This window comes from Aegilops tauschii, chromosome 6 (genome assembly GCF_002575655.3).
Source record: "Aegilops tauschii subsp. strangulata cultivar AL8/78 chromosome 6, Aet v6.0, whole genome shotgun sequence".
Lineage (NCBI taxonomy): Eukaryota > Viridiplantae > Streptophyta > Magnoliopsida > Poales > Poaceae > Aegilops > Aegilops tauschii.
Window position 1 is genome coordinate 14,626,508 of NC_053040.3, and position 12,928 is coordinate 14,639,435.

Below are 12,928 nucleotides of genomic sequence, written 5' to 3' on the forward strand. Positions count from 1 at the left end.
ATACGACTAGAAACCCAACCTGGGCCAGGATTCAGGCGCGCAGAAGGCCCAATAGGCCCACAGACAGCACAGTGTGACATTAGGCCCGTAAGCCTGCATTTGAGAGGAGCTCGAGAGGGCAGCCGCAGTGGGGCTTATAAACCACTCCGAGCCCCTCTCAACTAGCGAGGTGGGACTAAACTTTTGGCCGCGGCCAGCGCAAGGCCTTTGGTCCCGGTTGGTGGCACCAACCGGGACCAATGCCCCCCTTTAGTCCCGGTTGGTGCCACCAACCGGGACCAAAGGCCGCCGCTTCCCGCCCTTTGGGCTGCTGAAAAGAGGCCTTTGGTCCCGATTGGTGGCACCAACCGGGTCTAATGCCCACCTTTAGTCCCGGTTGGTGCCATGAACCAGGACTAAAGGTTTTGCTATATAAGTCCACACTTAGGAAATTTTCGACATACCTCGCCAGTTGCCCCCGACGCCGCCAGGCTGCCCGTGCTCGCCGTCGCCGCCCGCTCCTCCTCGTCGTCGCCCCGCGCCCTTGCCTCGACGGGTCGCCGCCCGGTGCTCGTCGCCGTCGCCCTGCCCCCACGCGCCGCCCCGCCTCGTGCTCCCCTGCTCGCGCGCCGCCTCGGCGGCCCGAGCCCCCCTGCCCGGCCCGCGCGTGCTCGCCGGCGTCCTCGCCGCCCCCGCCCCGTCCCGGCCCCGTGCGCCGGCGCCCTCGCCGCCCCCGCCCCCGCCGTCGCCATCGTCCTAGCCGCCCCCGCTGTGAGAGCTGCCGCCCTGGCTCTGTTTTTTTATTTTTATTAGTTTAATTTTTTTGTTCATATGTGATGTATATGTGTATGTGGCTATAATGTATATGTGAACAAAAAAAAAATTGTATGTATGTAGATGTTCAAAATGTATGAATATATATGTCAAAAATGTTTTTTTGTTCATAGAAAGTTTTTTGTTCATATATAGAATTTTTTTATATATGACAATGGATATATATTCGATATATATGAGAAATGATGATCCACATGGAAAAGTTTTATATATGCAAAAGTTACAATTTTAGAAAAGTTTTATATATCTAGCTAGGAAGGGAAGAAGAAGAAAAAGAAGGATAGGAAAGAAGAAAATAAGAAGAGGAAAGAAAGAAGAAGAGGAGAGGAAGAAGAGGAGATATAAATAAGAAGAGGAAAAAAGAAGAAAAAGAAGAGGAGAAGAAGAAAGGAATAGAGGAGAAGAAGAAAAAATAGAAAAATTCTATTTTTTCTTCTTCTCCTCTATTCCTTTCTTCTTCTCCTCTTTTTTTTCTTCTTTTTTTTCTTCAATCCTCTCCTCTATTCCTTTCTTCTTCTCTCCTCTTTTTATTTCTTCTTCGTTTTCTTATGTTTTATCGGGTCTGTCGTCGTCGATATATACCCCTCCCGATAACTTCAACACGAGGGGGGATAACTTCAACACGAGGGGGGGTCGATATACCCCCTCCCCGATAACATTATTTTCCCGTGTATATATGTCGTCGTTGTCGATATAACCCCCTCCTGATAACTTCAACACGTGGGGGGGGGGGGTCGATATACCCCCTCCCCGATAACATTATTTTCCCGTGTATGTATGTTGTCGTTGTCGATATTACCCCTCCCGATAACTTCAACACGAGGGGGGGTCAATATACCCCCTCCTCGATAACATTATTTTCCCGTGTATGTATGTCGTCGTTGTCAATATAAAACCCCCTCCCGATAACTTCAACACGTGGGGGGGGGTCGATATATACCCCCTCCCCGATAACATTATTTTCCCGTGTATGTATGTCGTCGTTGTCGATATATATAACTCCCTCCCAGATAACTTCGACATGATGGACGGTCGCTATGTATACCCCCTCTCGACTGTGATAATTTATACCACGGGAGCACCCCCCGGCCCTCTCGCTCGACCAAAACTCTCGAGGACACCCAAAGCCTAGAAAAAAACGATGTCGGTCTCCTACCCCCTCCCGCCGCGCCCCTACCCTTGAAGCGTTGCCTAGGCCACCCCAAACCCGGAATAAGCTAGGTCTACGTTTGCACTAATATATCCACCTGCTATCATGTTTGTGTAATAATTGCCATGTTGTAATATTTGCAGAAACAATGGAGCACGGACGAGATGAGCAAGCAGAAGATGTGTTGGGGGACATAATCTTAGCCGGAGGTGATATCTTGTCGTATCTTAACGACAATGATGGTCTGGAAGAACAGGGTGAAGAAGCAGGCTGCGGTGATCGAAGAGTGGAGGAGGAAAGACATGATTATGATGGCTCCGGTGACCCAATGCTGGTGCAAGAAGGAGCCCGTGGTGACGGCTCCGGTGACCGAACAGAGTCCGGCCAGGTAAATATATTAGTTAAGCCTGTGCTGACTAGCTAATTGATGCATTCATTGTTTTGGTATGTACACATATTAATTAACACTTGTCTTTCTTCTTTTTTCTAGCCCTCCGGATCGAGCACAACTGCGGTAAAGAGACGAGGCCCGAAGAGAAAGTTGCGCTCGGATGAAAGGTTTGAGATCACAGCAATCGCGCGCGACGGCCAACCGATTGAACCCCTCCGGACAAAGGATGCTTTTGCTTCTCAGTGCGGGGTTCTAGTTAGGGACAAGATCCTGATCAGCATCCACCAATGGTATAAGCCTAAGAAGGAAGACCCTGAGGTGTCTTATGTCAATGATATGCAGAAAGATGATCTTTGGACTGAGCTGAAGGCAAATTTCACCCTACCGCTAGAGGAGGATCCGGAGAAGCCAGTTAAAGAGCAATTAATCAAGTCTCATGCTCTTAAGAAGATGGCATACCTATTCAGGAGGTGGAAGAATGAGCTGAAAACGTTTGTCGACAAAGAAGAGACACCTGAATTCATCGGCCGGTATGAGAAGATCAGAGATCACTGGCCCGCATTTGTGGCCCACAAGACATCGGAAAAGAGTAAGAAGATGTCAGCGACAAACAAGATGAATGCTGCGAAGAAGAAGCTTCACCATCGCACGGGGTCAGGTGGCTACCTCAAAGCCCGGCCTAAGTGGGCCAAGTCTGAGAGGGATCTGCTTGATAAAGGGATCGAACCACAGACAATGAACTGGCCAGACCGTTGCCGGACTTGGTTCTTCGGGGCTGGCGGAACCTTGGACCCTGTATCAGGGAGGTGTCGTTGGACGGACGAGCAACCTGCAATACCCATCAAGAAGATTCAGCACTATATCGATGCAGCGCAGCAAGGGACGTTTGTTCCAGACAGAGAGAACGACGAGCTCACAATGGCCCTCGGGAATCCTGAGCACCCTGGACGGACACGAGGCACGCCAGGCTCCGTTCCGTGGAAGGCTGGTTTTCCGGACGCGGGCGGTTACAAAACCCAGGAGAGGAGGGAAAAAGTGGAGCAGATCCAAATTCAGCGTCTGCACGAAAGGGTTCAAGTGCTAGAGGAACGAGACATCAATAGAGATGCCGAAACTGCCCCCGAAGCTACACCGCCATCTCAGCGTAGAAGCAACGTGGCTTCCACCGAGCTGCCTCAGCTGGAGCATGCGGCTACTCCTAGCTACCCCGTGGATGCTATCACGGAGTCTCAACATTGCCACCTTATGGCGGAAAGGCAGAACTTGAAAGTCAAGGCGGCTGTTGGCTCTGTTTTACCTACTGAACCCGGCGCAACCTACCACTGCCGGCCGATTCCTGAAGGATATGCTAGGGTGATGGTGGATGAAATAACGGAGGGATTTGAGGACCTCCAGCTTGACCACCCTACCGGTGAAGGGGAGACTCGGCTGGGTTTAGCTCTGAAGACTCCATGCCTATGGCGGAAGGAGCTCATCAAGCTTCCGAACTGGACGGCTCCGGCGAGTAAGGGCACTCCGCCTCCTCCTCCGCCTCCTCCTCCGGCGAGTGATCAGGGCACTCAGCCTCCTTCTCCGGCGCGTGGCGGCACTCCGCCTCCTTCTCCGCCAGCGCCGGCGCGCCAGAGCAGCCAGCCTCCTCCTTCTCCGCCTCGTCAGCAAGGGCGGAAGAGACCCGCCGCCGCTGCGGCTGCTCCGGCGCGTCGTAGTCCTTCTCCTCCGCCTCGTAAGCAAGGAAAGAAGACAGCCGCAGCCACTCCGTCTGCTCTGCCGGCGTCTAGCAGTACAGCTGCCAGAGGCGGGAGGCAATACAGATTCGGTCCTTCTCTGAAGGCCCCAGAGAAGTTACCATATGAGAGGACCGATGAGGAGAACGCGAAGATCGTGCGAGCCGAAGTGAAGAACTTCTTTGAAGGGGACAAAGCAAAGAAACATCCACCTCCGGAGGAGAAGGTAGATCCGGTGAAAGCAAAGCGCACTCTGGCTGCCCTGACAAAACCACCAAAGTCTCCGCCAAAAGGCAACTATGAGCGCGTTCTTGCAAAGGCATATGCCAAAGCGGAGCGGTCGGGAAGTACTGTCAGTGATAAAAGGATGAAAGAACGACGAGCTGGGGAAAAAATTGCCCAGCTCGGCGAACAAGAGAACCAATCGTGCCCCCCGCTCAAGGTGTCAAAAGACATCGTCGCTAATGATCCGGGTATGGTGCCCGGTTATACCGATCTTGGAGATTACCTGCCCGACGATGTACATTATGAAATCATGGAGGTGGACGAACACAAATACCATTACGGGAAGCCTCTGGTCAAAGATGTCAAATCTCTAAGCACGATGATGCGAAGACTACATGATTGGTACATGAAAACCTGCAGAGAGTCTGATGGGATGAGTACTTTAACGCTGAGAGTTAAACCGGAGCATGACCTCGTTGGAATTGAACTGCTGAATGTTCCATTTAAGGATTTCTTCCAGTTTTACAATCTAATGTCCCTCGATAAAACAACGATCACTTGCTACTGTCTGTAAGTAGTACTACTTCTGTCATTAAGTCTCTCTATATAGGTCAGCTCTTTCATTGCATGTATTTATACTTATATATCCTCACTATATTATGCAGATTGAAGATCGCCGAATTGAAGAAAAGACAAATCGGTGATATTGGGTTCATTAACACAAATCTCATAGATGCATATACGGTTGAAAAACATCCCAAAGAAGCCGAGGCCAACTTGCTACGATCGTTGGTATTAAATCAAAACAAAGATATAATACTCTTTCCTTACAACTTCAAGTGAGTGTTACTGTCTTCTGCATATTCGGTTTCCCTTTATTAGTCCAGGTTATGGTAATGTAATTGATGACTTATGCATGCATGCGCAGCTTCCACTATATTCTCCTAGAGATTAAGCTTGAGCCGGGAGTAGTAACCGTCTTAGACTCGAGACGGAAAGATCCCCAGGACTATGCGAACATGACTCAAATGCTCCAGAAGTAAGTTAAATCGATCATTATCCACCATATCAGCAACTTTGTTCATTTCCTGATATCAAGTAATTGTTTTCTTTGTCTGGCAGGGTTTGGAGAAAATTCACCTCAAAAGCCCCGGGACTGCCGAACCAGCTGCAATATAGACACCCGAAAGTAAGTACTATAGTAGCATGTTCCGCGCATCTCCTAGTGATTCAAGCGCTAGTTTGATCAATACCATTTAGCATGCTTGCTTATCAGTTTGATTGACCTCTATTTCTTGTAAAGTGGTTGTGGCAGCAACTCGAGAATAATTACTGTGGATACTACATTTGCGAGTCCATCCGCTACCATACCTGTGAGCGGGGCTACACTGAAGAACAATATGAAGTGCGTAAGCAATAATATTCATAATATTATTTTATTACCATCATTTGTGTTGAGTTTCATTTATTCATATATATATGTATTGACCCCCTTCTTCAAATTAGATTTTTCGAAAGCGGGATCAACTCCTAGCAAAAGATCGTATGCTAGAAATTCAAGAGGAATTGGCGGCATTCTTCCTTGACCACGTGATCGCTGAAAACGGAGAATACTATGTGGACCCTGTGTTCCTACAATATAATTAGGAGATTGTATTGTAAGAGATAATTATTGTATATATGTAGCCGGTAGTGTCGGATAGATATACGAGAACTTGTTGTTCGACCAATATCTCGGAGAAGGAGTGGTGGTCGATATCACTTCTCTCTGTATGCATATATATATGTTCATGACGATCTTCTGTTTCCTTCATTTGATTACTAGCTAGCGTGTCTACTCCTCTCCATACGTATATAGTACGTAGCGTCGACAAAGCACGGAGATAAGAGAGGACACTTCTCTCTATTAATTAGCTAGCTAACACAATATATGAAACACCTAAATTAACCCCCCAAAACCCCTAAACCACCCCCTTTCAAAAAAAAACAAAAACCTCAGCTCCTGCCAGGTGCTGACGCGTGGATGCCTATTGGTCCCGGTTGATGGCACCAACCGGGACCAAAGGCCCTCCTGCCTGGGCTCCCCGCACCGTCCACGTGGACGGCCTTTAGTCCCGGTTCGTGTAAGAACCGAGACTAAAGGGCTAGGGCATTAGTAACGACCCTTTAGTCCCGTTCCAGAACCGGGACTAAAGGCCCTTATGAACCGGGGTAAAAGCCCCTTTTCCTACTAGTTGCAGAAAAAAAAGGTACCTTCAAAAGTGGACTTCTCTCTAGCTAGTATGATAAAAAAATAAGTATGATACATGTGCGTTGCGATGTGGAAAACGCGAGGAATGCATGTGTCGTGTCAAGTGCCGGCTCGGTCGCACGGAGGCAGGATATTGATGGGTGTGTCGACGTCGGCAGCGTGCACATCCCAATGAGAGGAATCAAATGATGTGGGTGCGACGTCGCTACAGGAACCTCTGAGCCGTGTGTCCTTTCCAATGAAACAAGTTGGTCCTTTGCAACAGCTACTCAACCACCAGGAAAAGAGATATGCTATGCCTGGTGCCACCCTGGGCCTGAAAATGTAATCTATTGAACTCTCATTTAGTAGCTCAGATGCTTACATTAAAAAATTAAAATTCTAGTTATGTAGTGTTTGCCGAACGGCTGTTCTCGGCAAAGACATGACAGAACCAGCGGCCGTGAAGTCACTTTATTTTATTGAGAGGCGCTGTTTGGTTCTCGGCAAAGACCAAACTATTTACCGAATGCCCGAGGTTTGGCTCTCAGCAAAGTTCTGTTTGCCTGAGAGGTGAGAGGTGTATGTCAGGTATTCTTTCCGAGAACAGTTCTCATCAAAGACGTTGCCAAGTGTTTCTGGCACTCGGCGTAGGGTGAAATTCCAGTAGTGCAAGCACATATATTGTTTGTTTTTTGCCAGTATGTTCACTACTAGGAAAAACATTACCAGTAGCATGGGTTTTTGCATACCAGTAGCGTGGGTTCCCGCGCTACTGCTACGTCGCTACAGCTACTTTTTAGCAGTAGCGCGTGTTTTACCCCACGCTACTGATAACCAGACGTACCAGTAGCGCCGGTGCCCTACGCTACTACTAGTTCACACCAGCGCTACTACTAATGGAATAGTGGTAGCACATATATGATACACCCACGCTACTAGTAACTAATTAGGATTTAAAAAAAATAAAAATATACACACGTGTTTAGACATACATTTCATAGTACTCACATACATGCATTTAATAATACGTATGTACAGGCAATCATACATATCTGATATAGATAATTAATACACACATACACACACACACACACACACACACAACCAGCATCTAGAGACTGGGCTCTGAAATGTGCAGAGTACTTCCCCGCCGCTCTTCTCTTCTCCAATTCAGTTTCAACCATGGCAATAAGCATTTTCTCAGTTTCAATTTTTGCAACCTACAACAGAATTTTAGACCAGCCAGCTAACTTTTTGATATAATTAAATGGCCAATTTCAGAGTAATAAACAAATTAAGGTGGTTCGACAAATTTCCATGTTTTTACCTGAACATTGCCATGGGGATCTCTTTCAAGCAAAAGCTGCTCCTGAATGGTTTTGGGCAAGAAGTCAAACAACTCCCTAGATGCTGGTTCAAGCTTGCTTTTCCAAGCCCCTGCCTCGTCAACAACATCATGTGCCAAAATTTCATTCAATTCTGCAATGAGTTTTTGAATCTGGAGAAGAGAAAGAATGGTATCAGTAACGTAGTCGAAAACAGTATATAAAGTTGGAGAAAGCACAAAGATTGTCAAACCTCTGGGATGAAATCAATCAAGCCTTCCGGTATTAGGACAACTCCATAGTTGTAACCAAGTTCTACACGTTTGTAAACAACATCGGTAATGTAGTCTGTGACATTCTTGAGTGTTTCCTTCTTCTCAGCAACCTTCACAAATGAAGACATTAGAAAAAATAAACAAAATGTGTCTTGTAGTTCTAGATACTTAATCTTAGAATATATAACATGTGCAGCATATAAGGATTAATGTTTGGTGTGAAAAGATAAAACTGGACTGTGAATTAACATAAATTATGTGTACATATGACTAGAAGAAGGCTGGAATGGGATAGTTTTATTTCAACTTCAGATGTACTTCATATATGAGTTCCTAACCTCTTCACCGATGAGTGCAACATTAGGGTGTGTCTGTAGAGCACACTCTAGTGTAATGTGAGAAGCAGCACGACCCATAAGCCTCACAATTGCATGACCATAGAGAGTACATGTTAGTGAGTGGATAAAGAAAAAAGATTAAAAAATGTATCATGGATTATATATGTTTGCACTTGCAGTACGCCGAACAACAACTGCTACAAGAATGTTGGCATTATATGTATGCATGTATAGAAAAAATCAATAAAATTTAGAACATTTAACAAGTCCCTTCTCCTAAAGTAATCACTTACAATTAAAAATAAATTTGCATAAGGTGTGGTTAGTATGTTGCAGAGGTTTGCTGGGCCCTTTTGTGAACTCTAAGACCAAGTAACTAGCTAAGAAATCTGCCAACAAAATTTTAATACTCTCTACGTGTACTTAATAATTCAATTAATAAAGATCTGAATACCACTCTGATACAGGAGTTATCTGCTGTAACAAACAGTATTGGTAGACTAGATTACTTTCAACTTTGTTAAGTGTAAGCAGTGTCAAATCCAAAGCTTGTTGGGACCTCCTTGCATTTTAGATCTCCATCAATAGTCTTTGTGCAACTAATAACACGAGTCTTCAAGTTCCTTCCCCTGGGATGCAAAAAACATGACTTAGAATCATCTTTGCCCTTATTTATCACACAGCTTCTCTCTCCTGCATTTATATGTACTACTCTCACAAACAAATACTTAATATGTTTCCAGTGTATTTAAGTATAATAGGTACCATTGTCATTTGCTCTTATATGTCTCTTGGTTTTATAAGCTTCTTAGTCTTTGTGGCCACTCAGAATATGGCTTACAATTTACAGAAGGCAGGAGTAACTATCAATATGGCACGGAAAGGGTGAAATCTGGATTGAGCATTTACTTGTGATAAAATAATTCCAAAACAGAATACATGAATAATATAAATTAGAAGCTACACCATTGTAGAACGAAAATAAAAGGATTTAACAGTGTAAAGCTTCAGACATTAACAGCAACCAAAAAGTCCTTTAGGTGAGCAAAAGAGTGAGTTGTCGTTTTAGCACCCAACCTGAAGTATTCACCGAGGAGGCATGCGTTTGTGTTTGAATCATCACCACCGATGACAACAAGTCCATCCAAATCAAGTCTGTTGACTGTGTCTTCAGCTTGCTGGAACTGCAAAAATATCAAACAGAGTTACAAATAAAGATAAAACTAGTGAAGTACAGGTTAGTCAACGCAGCATCAAATACAGAAAGGGGATGGAAAGATCCAGCACGCATTTGAGTATAGGCACTCAAAACACACACCTGCTCTGGTGTTTCAATCTTATCCCTTCCACTGCAGATCATATCAAATCCGCCCTATTGAAAAGGTTATACATATTTAATTATAATGCATCATCAGAGTAACAAGCTTTAGAATTATTGGTACAGGCTTTAATTAAGGAAATAGCCTAAAGCAAATTTCAAGGTATCTACAGCAAAAACGAAGCTGTACATGACTTACAATATCCATCGATGCAAAATGGTTGCTAGAACTGAAGCCTAAAATACAAAATGCAGATAAGTTACATGATAGAAATGCATAAACTTGGACCCTGGACAACTAACTGTCTACCAAGCTAATTTGCCATATATCATCCATGGGTGGATGGATCTGAAACAGAACATGGCACAGCTCAAAGCAGAGGAGAGGGGGGCAGAGGTAGGGGGTGGGGCCTGAGAAGAAGTCACCGGAGAAGGAGGGAGGCTCCATGGGCGCAGCAGAGAGAGAGAGAGAGAGAGAGAGAGAGAGAGAGAGAGAGAGAGAGAGAAGGGGGGATTTTCTCCGAGCGGTGCGAGATACACGGATGGGTGTGCCCGTGAGTGGTAGCGTGGCTTAGCAAACACCCCCTACTACTAAATGGGCCTACTAGTTTACACGCAGAAGAAATAGCAGTAGCGCGTTTTGCACACCAGGCGCTACAGCTATGTCTTTAGCAGTAGCGCTGGGTTGATCACTCACGCTGCCACTATGTATTAACCTGGGGGTATGGTGTGGCACACTTACTAGTAGGCAGTAGCGCTGCCCAAAAAAACTCACGCTGCTACTAATATCAGTAGCGCGTTTTGTACCAAGCGCTACTGGTATTTACCAGTAGCATGGGGTCCTAAACAGGCGCTACTAGTAAACTTCTACGTACAAGCATTTTCCTAGTAGTGGTTGAACTTGCTCTCCCCCCTTTCTTGTTTCCAGTTTGCGAATTCCGGTCATTATGTATTAATGAAAAAGGGTGATTGCACTGTTCAAATAAAAAAACTCAAACTCACGCATATTTGTAAACCCGTGCCAGTATGCACATGGACTCAACTAAATTGCACAATAAAGTTTGTACACATGTATATACGCCGCCCATCACAAACACATAGTCCCACATAATGCATCAGAAACATGCAATAAGATAATTGACCATCTAATGAAAAATCAATGTACAGACTCACAGACTTAAGAATTAGTGTTTCCAACCCACAAGAGAAATTGACACCCTTATACATGCATATATATAGTCTGGCCGCAGTACAAATCATTGCATTCCACACGACATAGTGACCTTAATTTGCAAGTTTGCTAGGAAGCATACTAGCTAGTTACAAAAAGATTTTCATGGCTCGTAACCGAGAAGGCATGTCGATTTCAAAGAGCTTTGAGAAGAGAGCAAAATGCAGCATAACGCGGATCTCCTTTGTTTCCAGATCAAGAACGACGAGCCGAGGATGGAAATCGGTAATCACATCACGTTCACGTAGGTCTAAATGCAGGAACGCGATAGTGCATCTCTCACTGGGGTGCATGAATGTAGTTCGAAGATGTCGGTTAGCAGGGATGTCGGGGTCTAGCGACCGCACCTTCTCCCCCAGATCGATCACAGTCTCTAGCGCCCATCCACCACCGTCATAGAGCTGGTGCCACATGGAGATAGTGAAACCTACGACGTGGTACAATCTTAGTAGCCTGGACCCGCACCCGACTGGGGGGGGGGGGGGGAATAGGATCCTAGGTAGAGTCGTCCTCTTTTGAAGTTGGTAAAAGAAAGGACCGGGACCTCCAGCTGGCCTGGTTCACCTGTGCGGACGTCATAGGTTATGATCTCATCACCATCGTCCGTTAACCAGTGGATAATGCCACCGGGGAGAACAATGACTTTGCGGCGCCTCTCAGGCCACTTTTGCATGAAGAAGCCGTCATGGGTCATGACGGGTCCCCAGGTGCTGGTGGACGATGTGAATGTCTGGATTTTGATGGCACACCCATTACTGCTGAGTGTGCCAACGAATAGCAAGAAGTAGCAGTCAATGTCATCCGCAGCGGTGAGCAAGACACACCTACGGATGCATCTAACAGAATCCAGGGTGACAGGAGGCTTGTGTAGGAAGGTGCGTTGTCCAGTGATGGGGTCATACACATACATGTCGGATCGTCTCCTAGAAGGGCGGCGGTGGCATAGGAGGACGAGACCGCCGCGAGACGTCACTGGATAGTACTCCCTCCGTAAATTAATATAAGAGGGTTTAGAATACTAAAGTAGTGATCTAAATGTTTTTATATTAGTTTACAGAAGGAGTACTCTCTAAGAAAGTCATTAGCCCTGCGCGACACGAAAGGCGCCAAAGAGTCATCGATAAATGACATGGCGGTGGGCGTGGCCGGGTGGACCAACGAGAGGGGTGGCACGCCGTCGTCAATATTGAGGTTGGCGAGGATGCAGGAAGGCACGATACCACCTTGTTGCGTGACACGGCGGACGAAGTACGGGTTGAGTATGTCGCCGCGGAGGAGCTTGCATGTTGCGGCGCAGCAAACGAAGGTGCGGATGTCGGAGCGCGCGACGATCTCGAGCAGAAGATCTGCTGGGAGCGTCCACTCTATCGGCGCCGTCGAGGCTGCAGCCTCCGGCGTGCATGGATTTTGTCGTTGGCGTTTCTGCGCTGCGGTCGCCATCGGCGTATGAACTACGATGAAGCGGACGACGCTCATCTGATGCGGCGACTCAACGTTTGCTAGCTCTTGTATGGTTGTACTACGCTGTAACGTATCGGACCCGATTACAAGGTATGGCATGTACGTGGTCGTGGCCTCGTGGGTTTCTGATTTTAAACACGGATAGGTTCTGATTCTTTCTCACGGAAAGAGCACGTAACGTATGTGGGTTGATCTGTTTTGTGTAATGGAGACTGACACAAATTAACCATGTACGTTGATCCGTGGGAGTCGAGGAAAGAAAAATCTTTTGATAACTACTCATATATTAGTTTTCTTCCCAAGGAGCCGAAACTATACGCCAATCAAACAACATCATTTTATCAGTTATTATTAAAAAAACAACCCAATAGCTTAGGAACGTCAGCTGGGGAGGGAGCATGAATCAACCGAACGATCCTATGTTTTTTCCTCGTTCGCACATCA

At 46.2% G+C, this 12,928-nt stretch overlaps 1 protein-coding gene across 1 annotated transcript; it reads right to left on the reverse strand.

Annotated features, from left to right (window-relative positions):
- Nucleotides 1-7,525: 7,525 nt before the first annotated feature.
- On the reverse strand, nucleotides 7,526-12,463 carry LOC109739895 (pyrophosphate--fructose 6-phosphate 1-phosphotransferase subunit beta-like). Its single transcript, XM_020298972.4, has 9 exons — nucleotides 12,079-12,463; nucleotides 9,992-10,029; nucleotides 9,793-9,846; nucleotides 9,552-9,658; nucleotides 8,998-9,103; nucleotides 8,475-8,603; nucleotides 8,115-8,246; nucleotides 7,864-8,034; nucleotides 7,526-7,756 (listed from the first exon to the last, which is right to left on the reverse strand). The coding sequence occupies exons 1-9, from the start codon at nucleotides 12,461-12,463 to the stop codon at nucleotides 7,541-7,543; spliced, it is 1,338 nt and encodes a 445-aa protein (XP_020154561.3). The 3' UTR covers nucleotides 7,526-7,540.
- Between the last annotated feature and the right edge of the window lie 465 nt (nucleotides 12,464-12,928).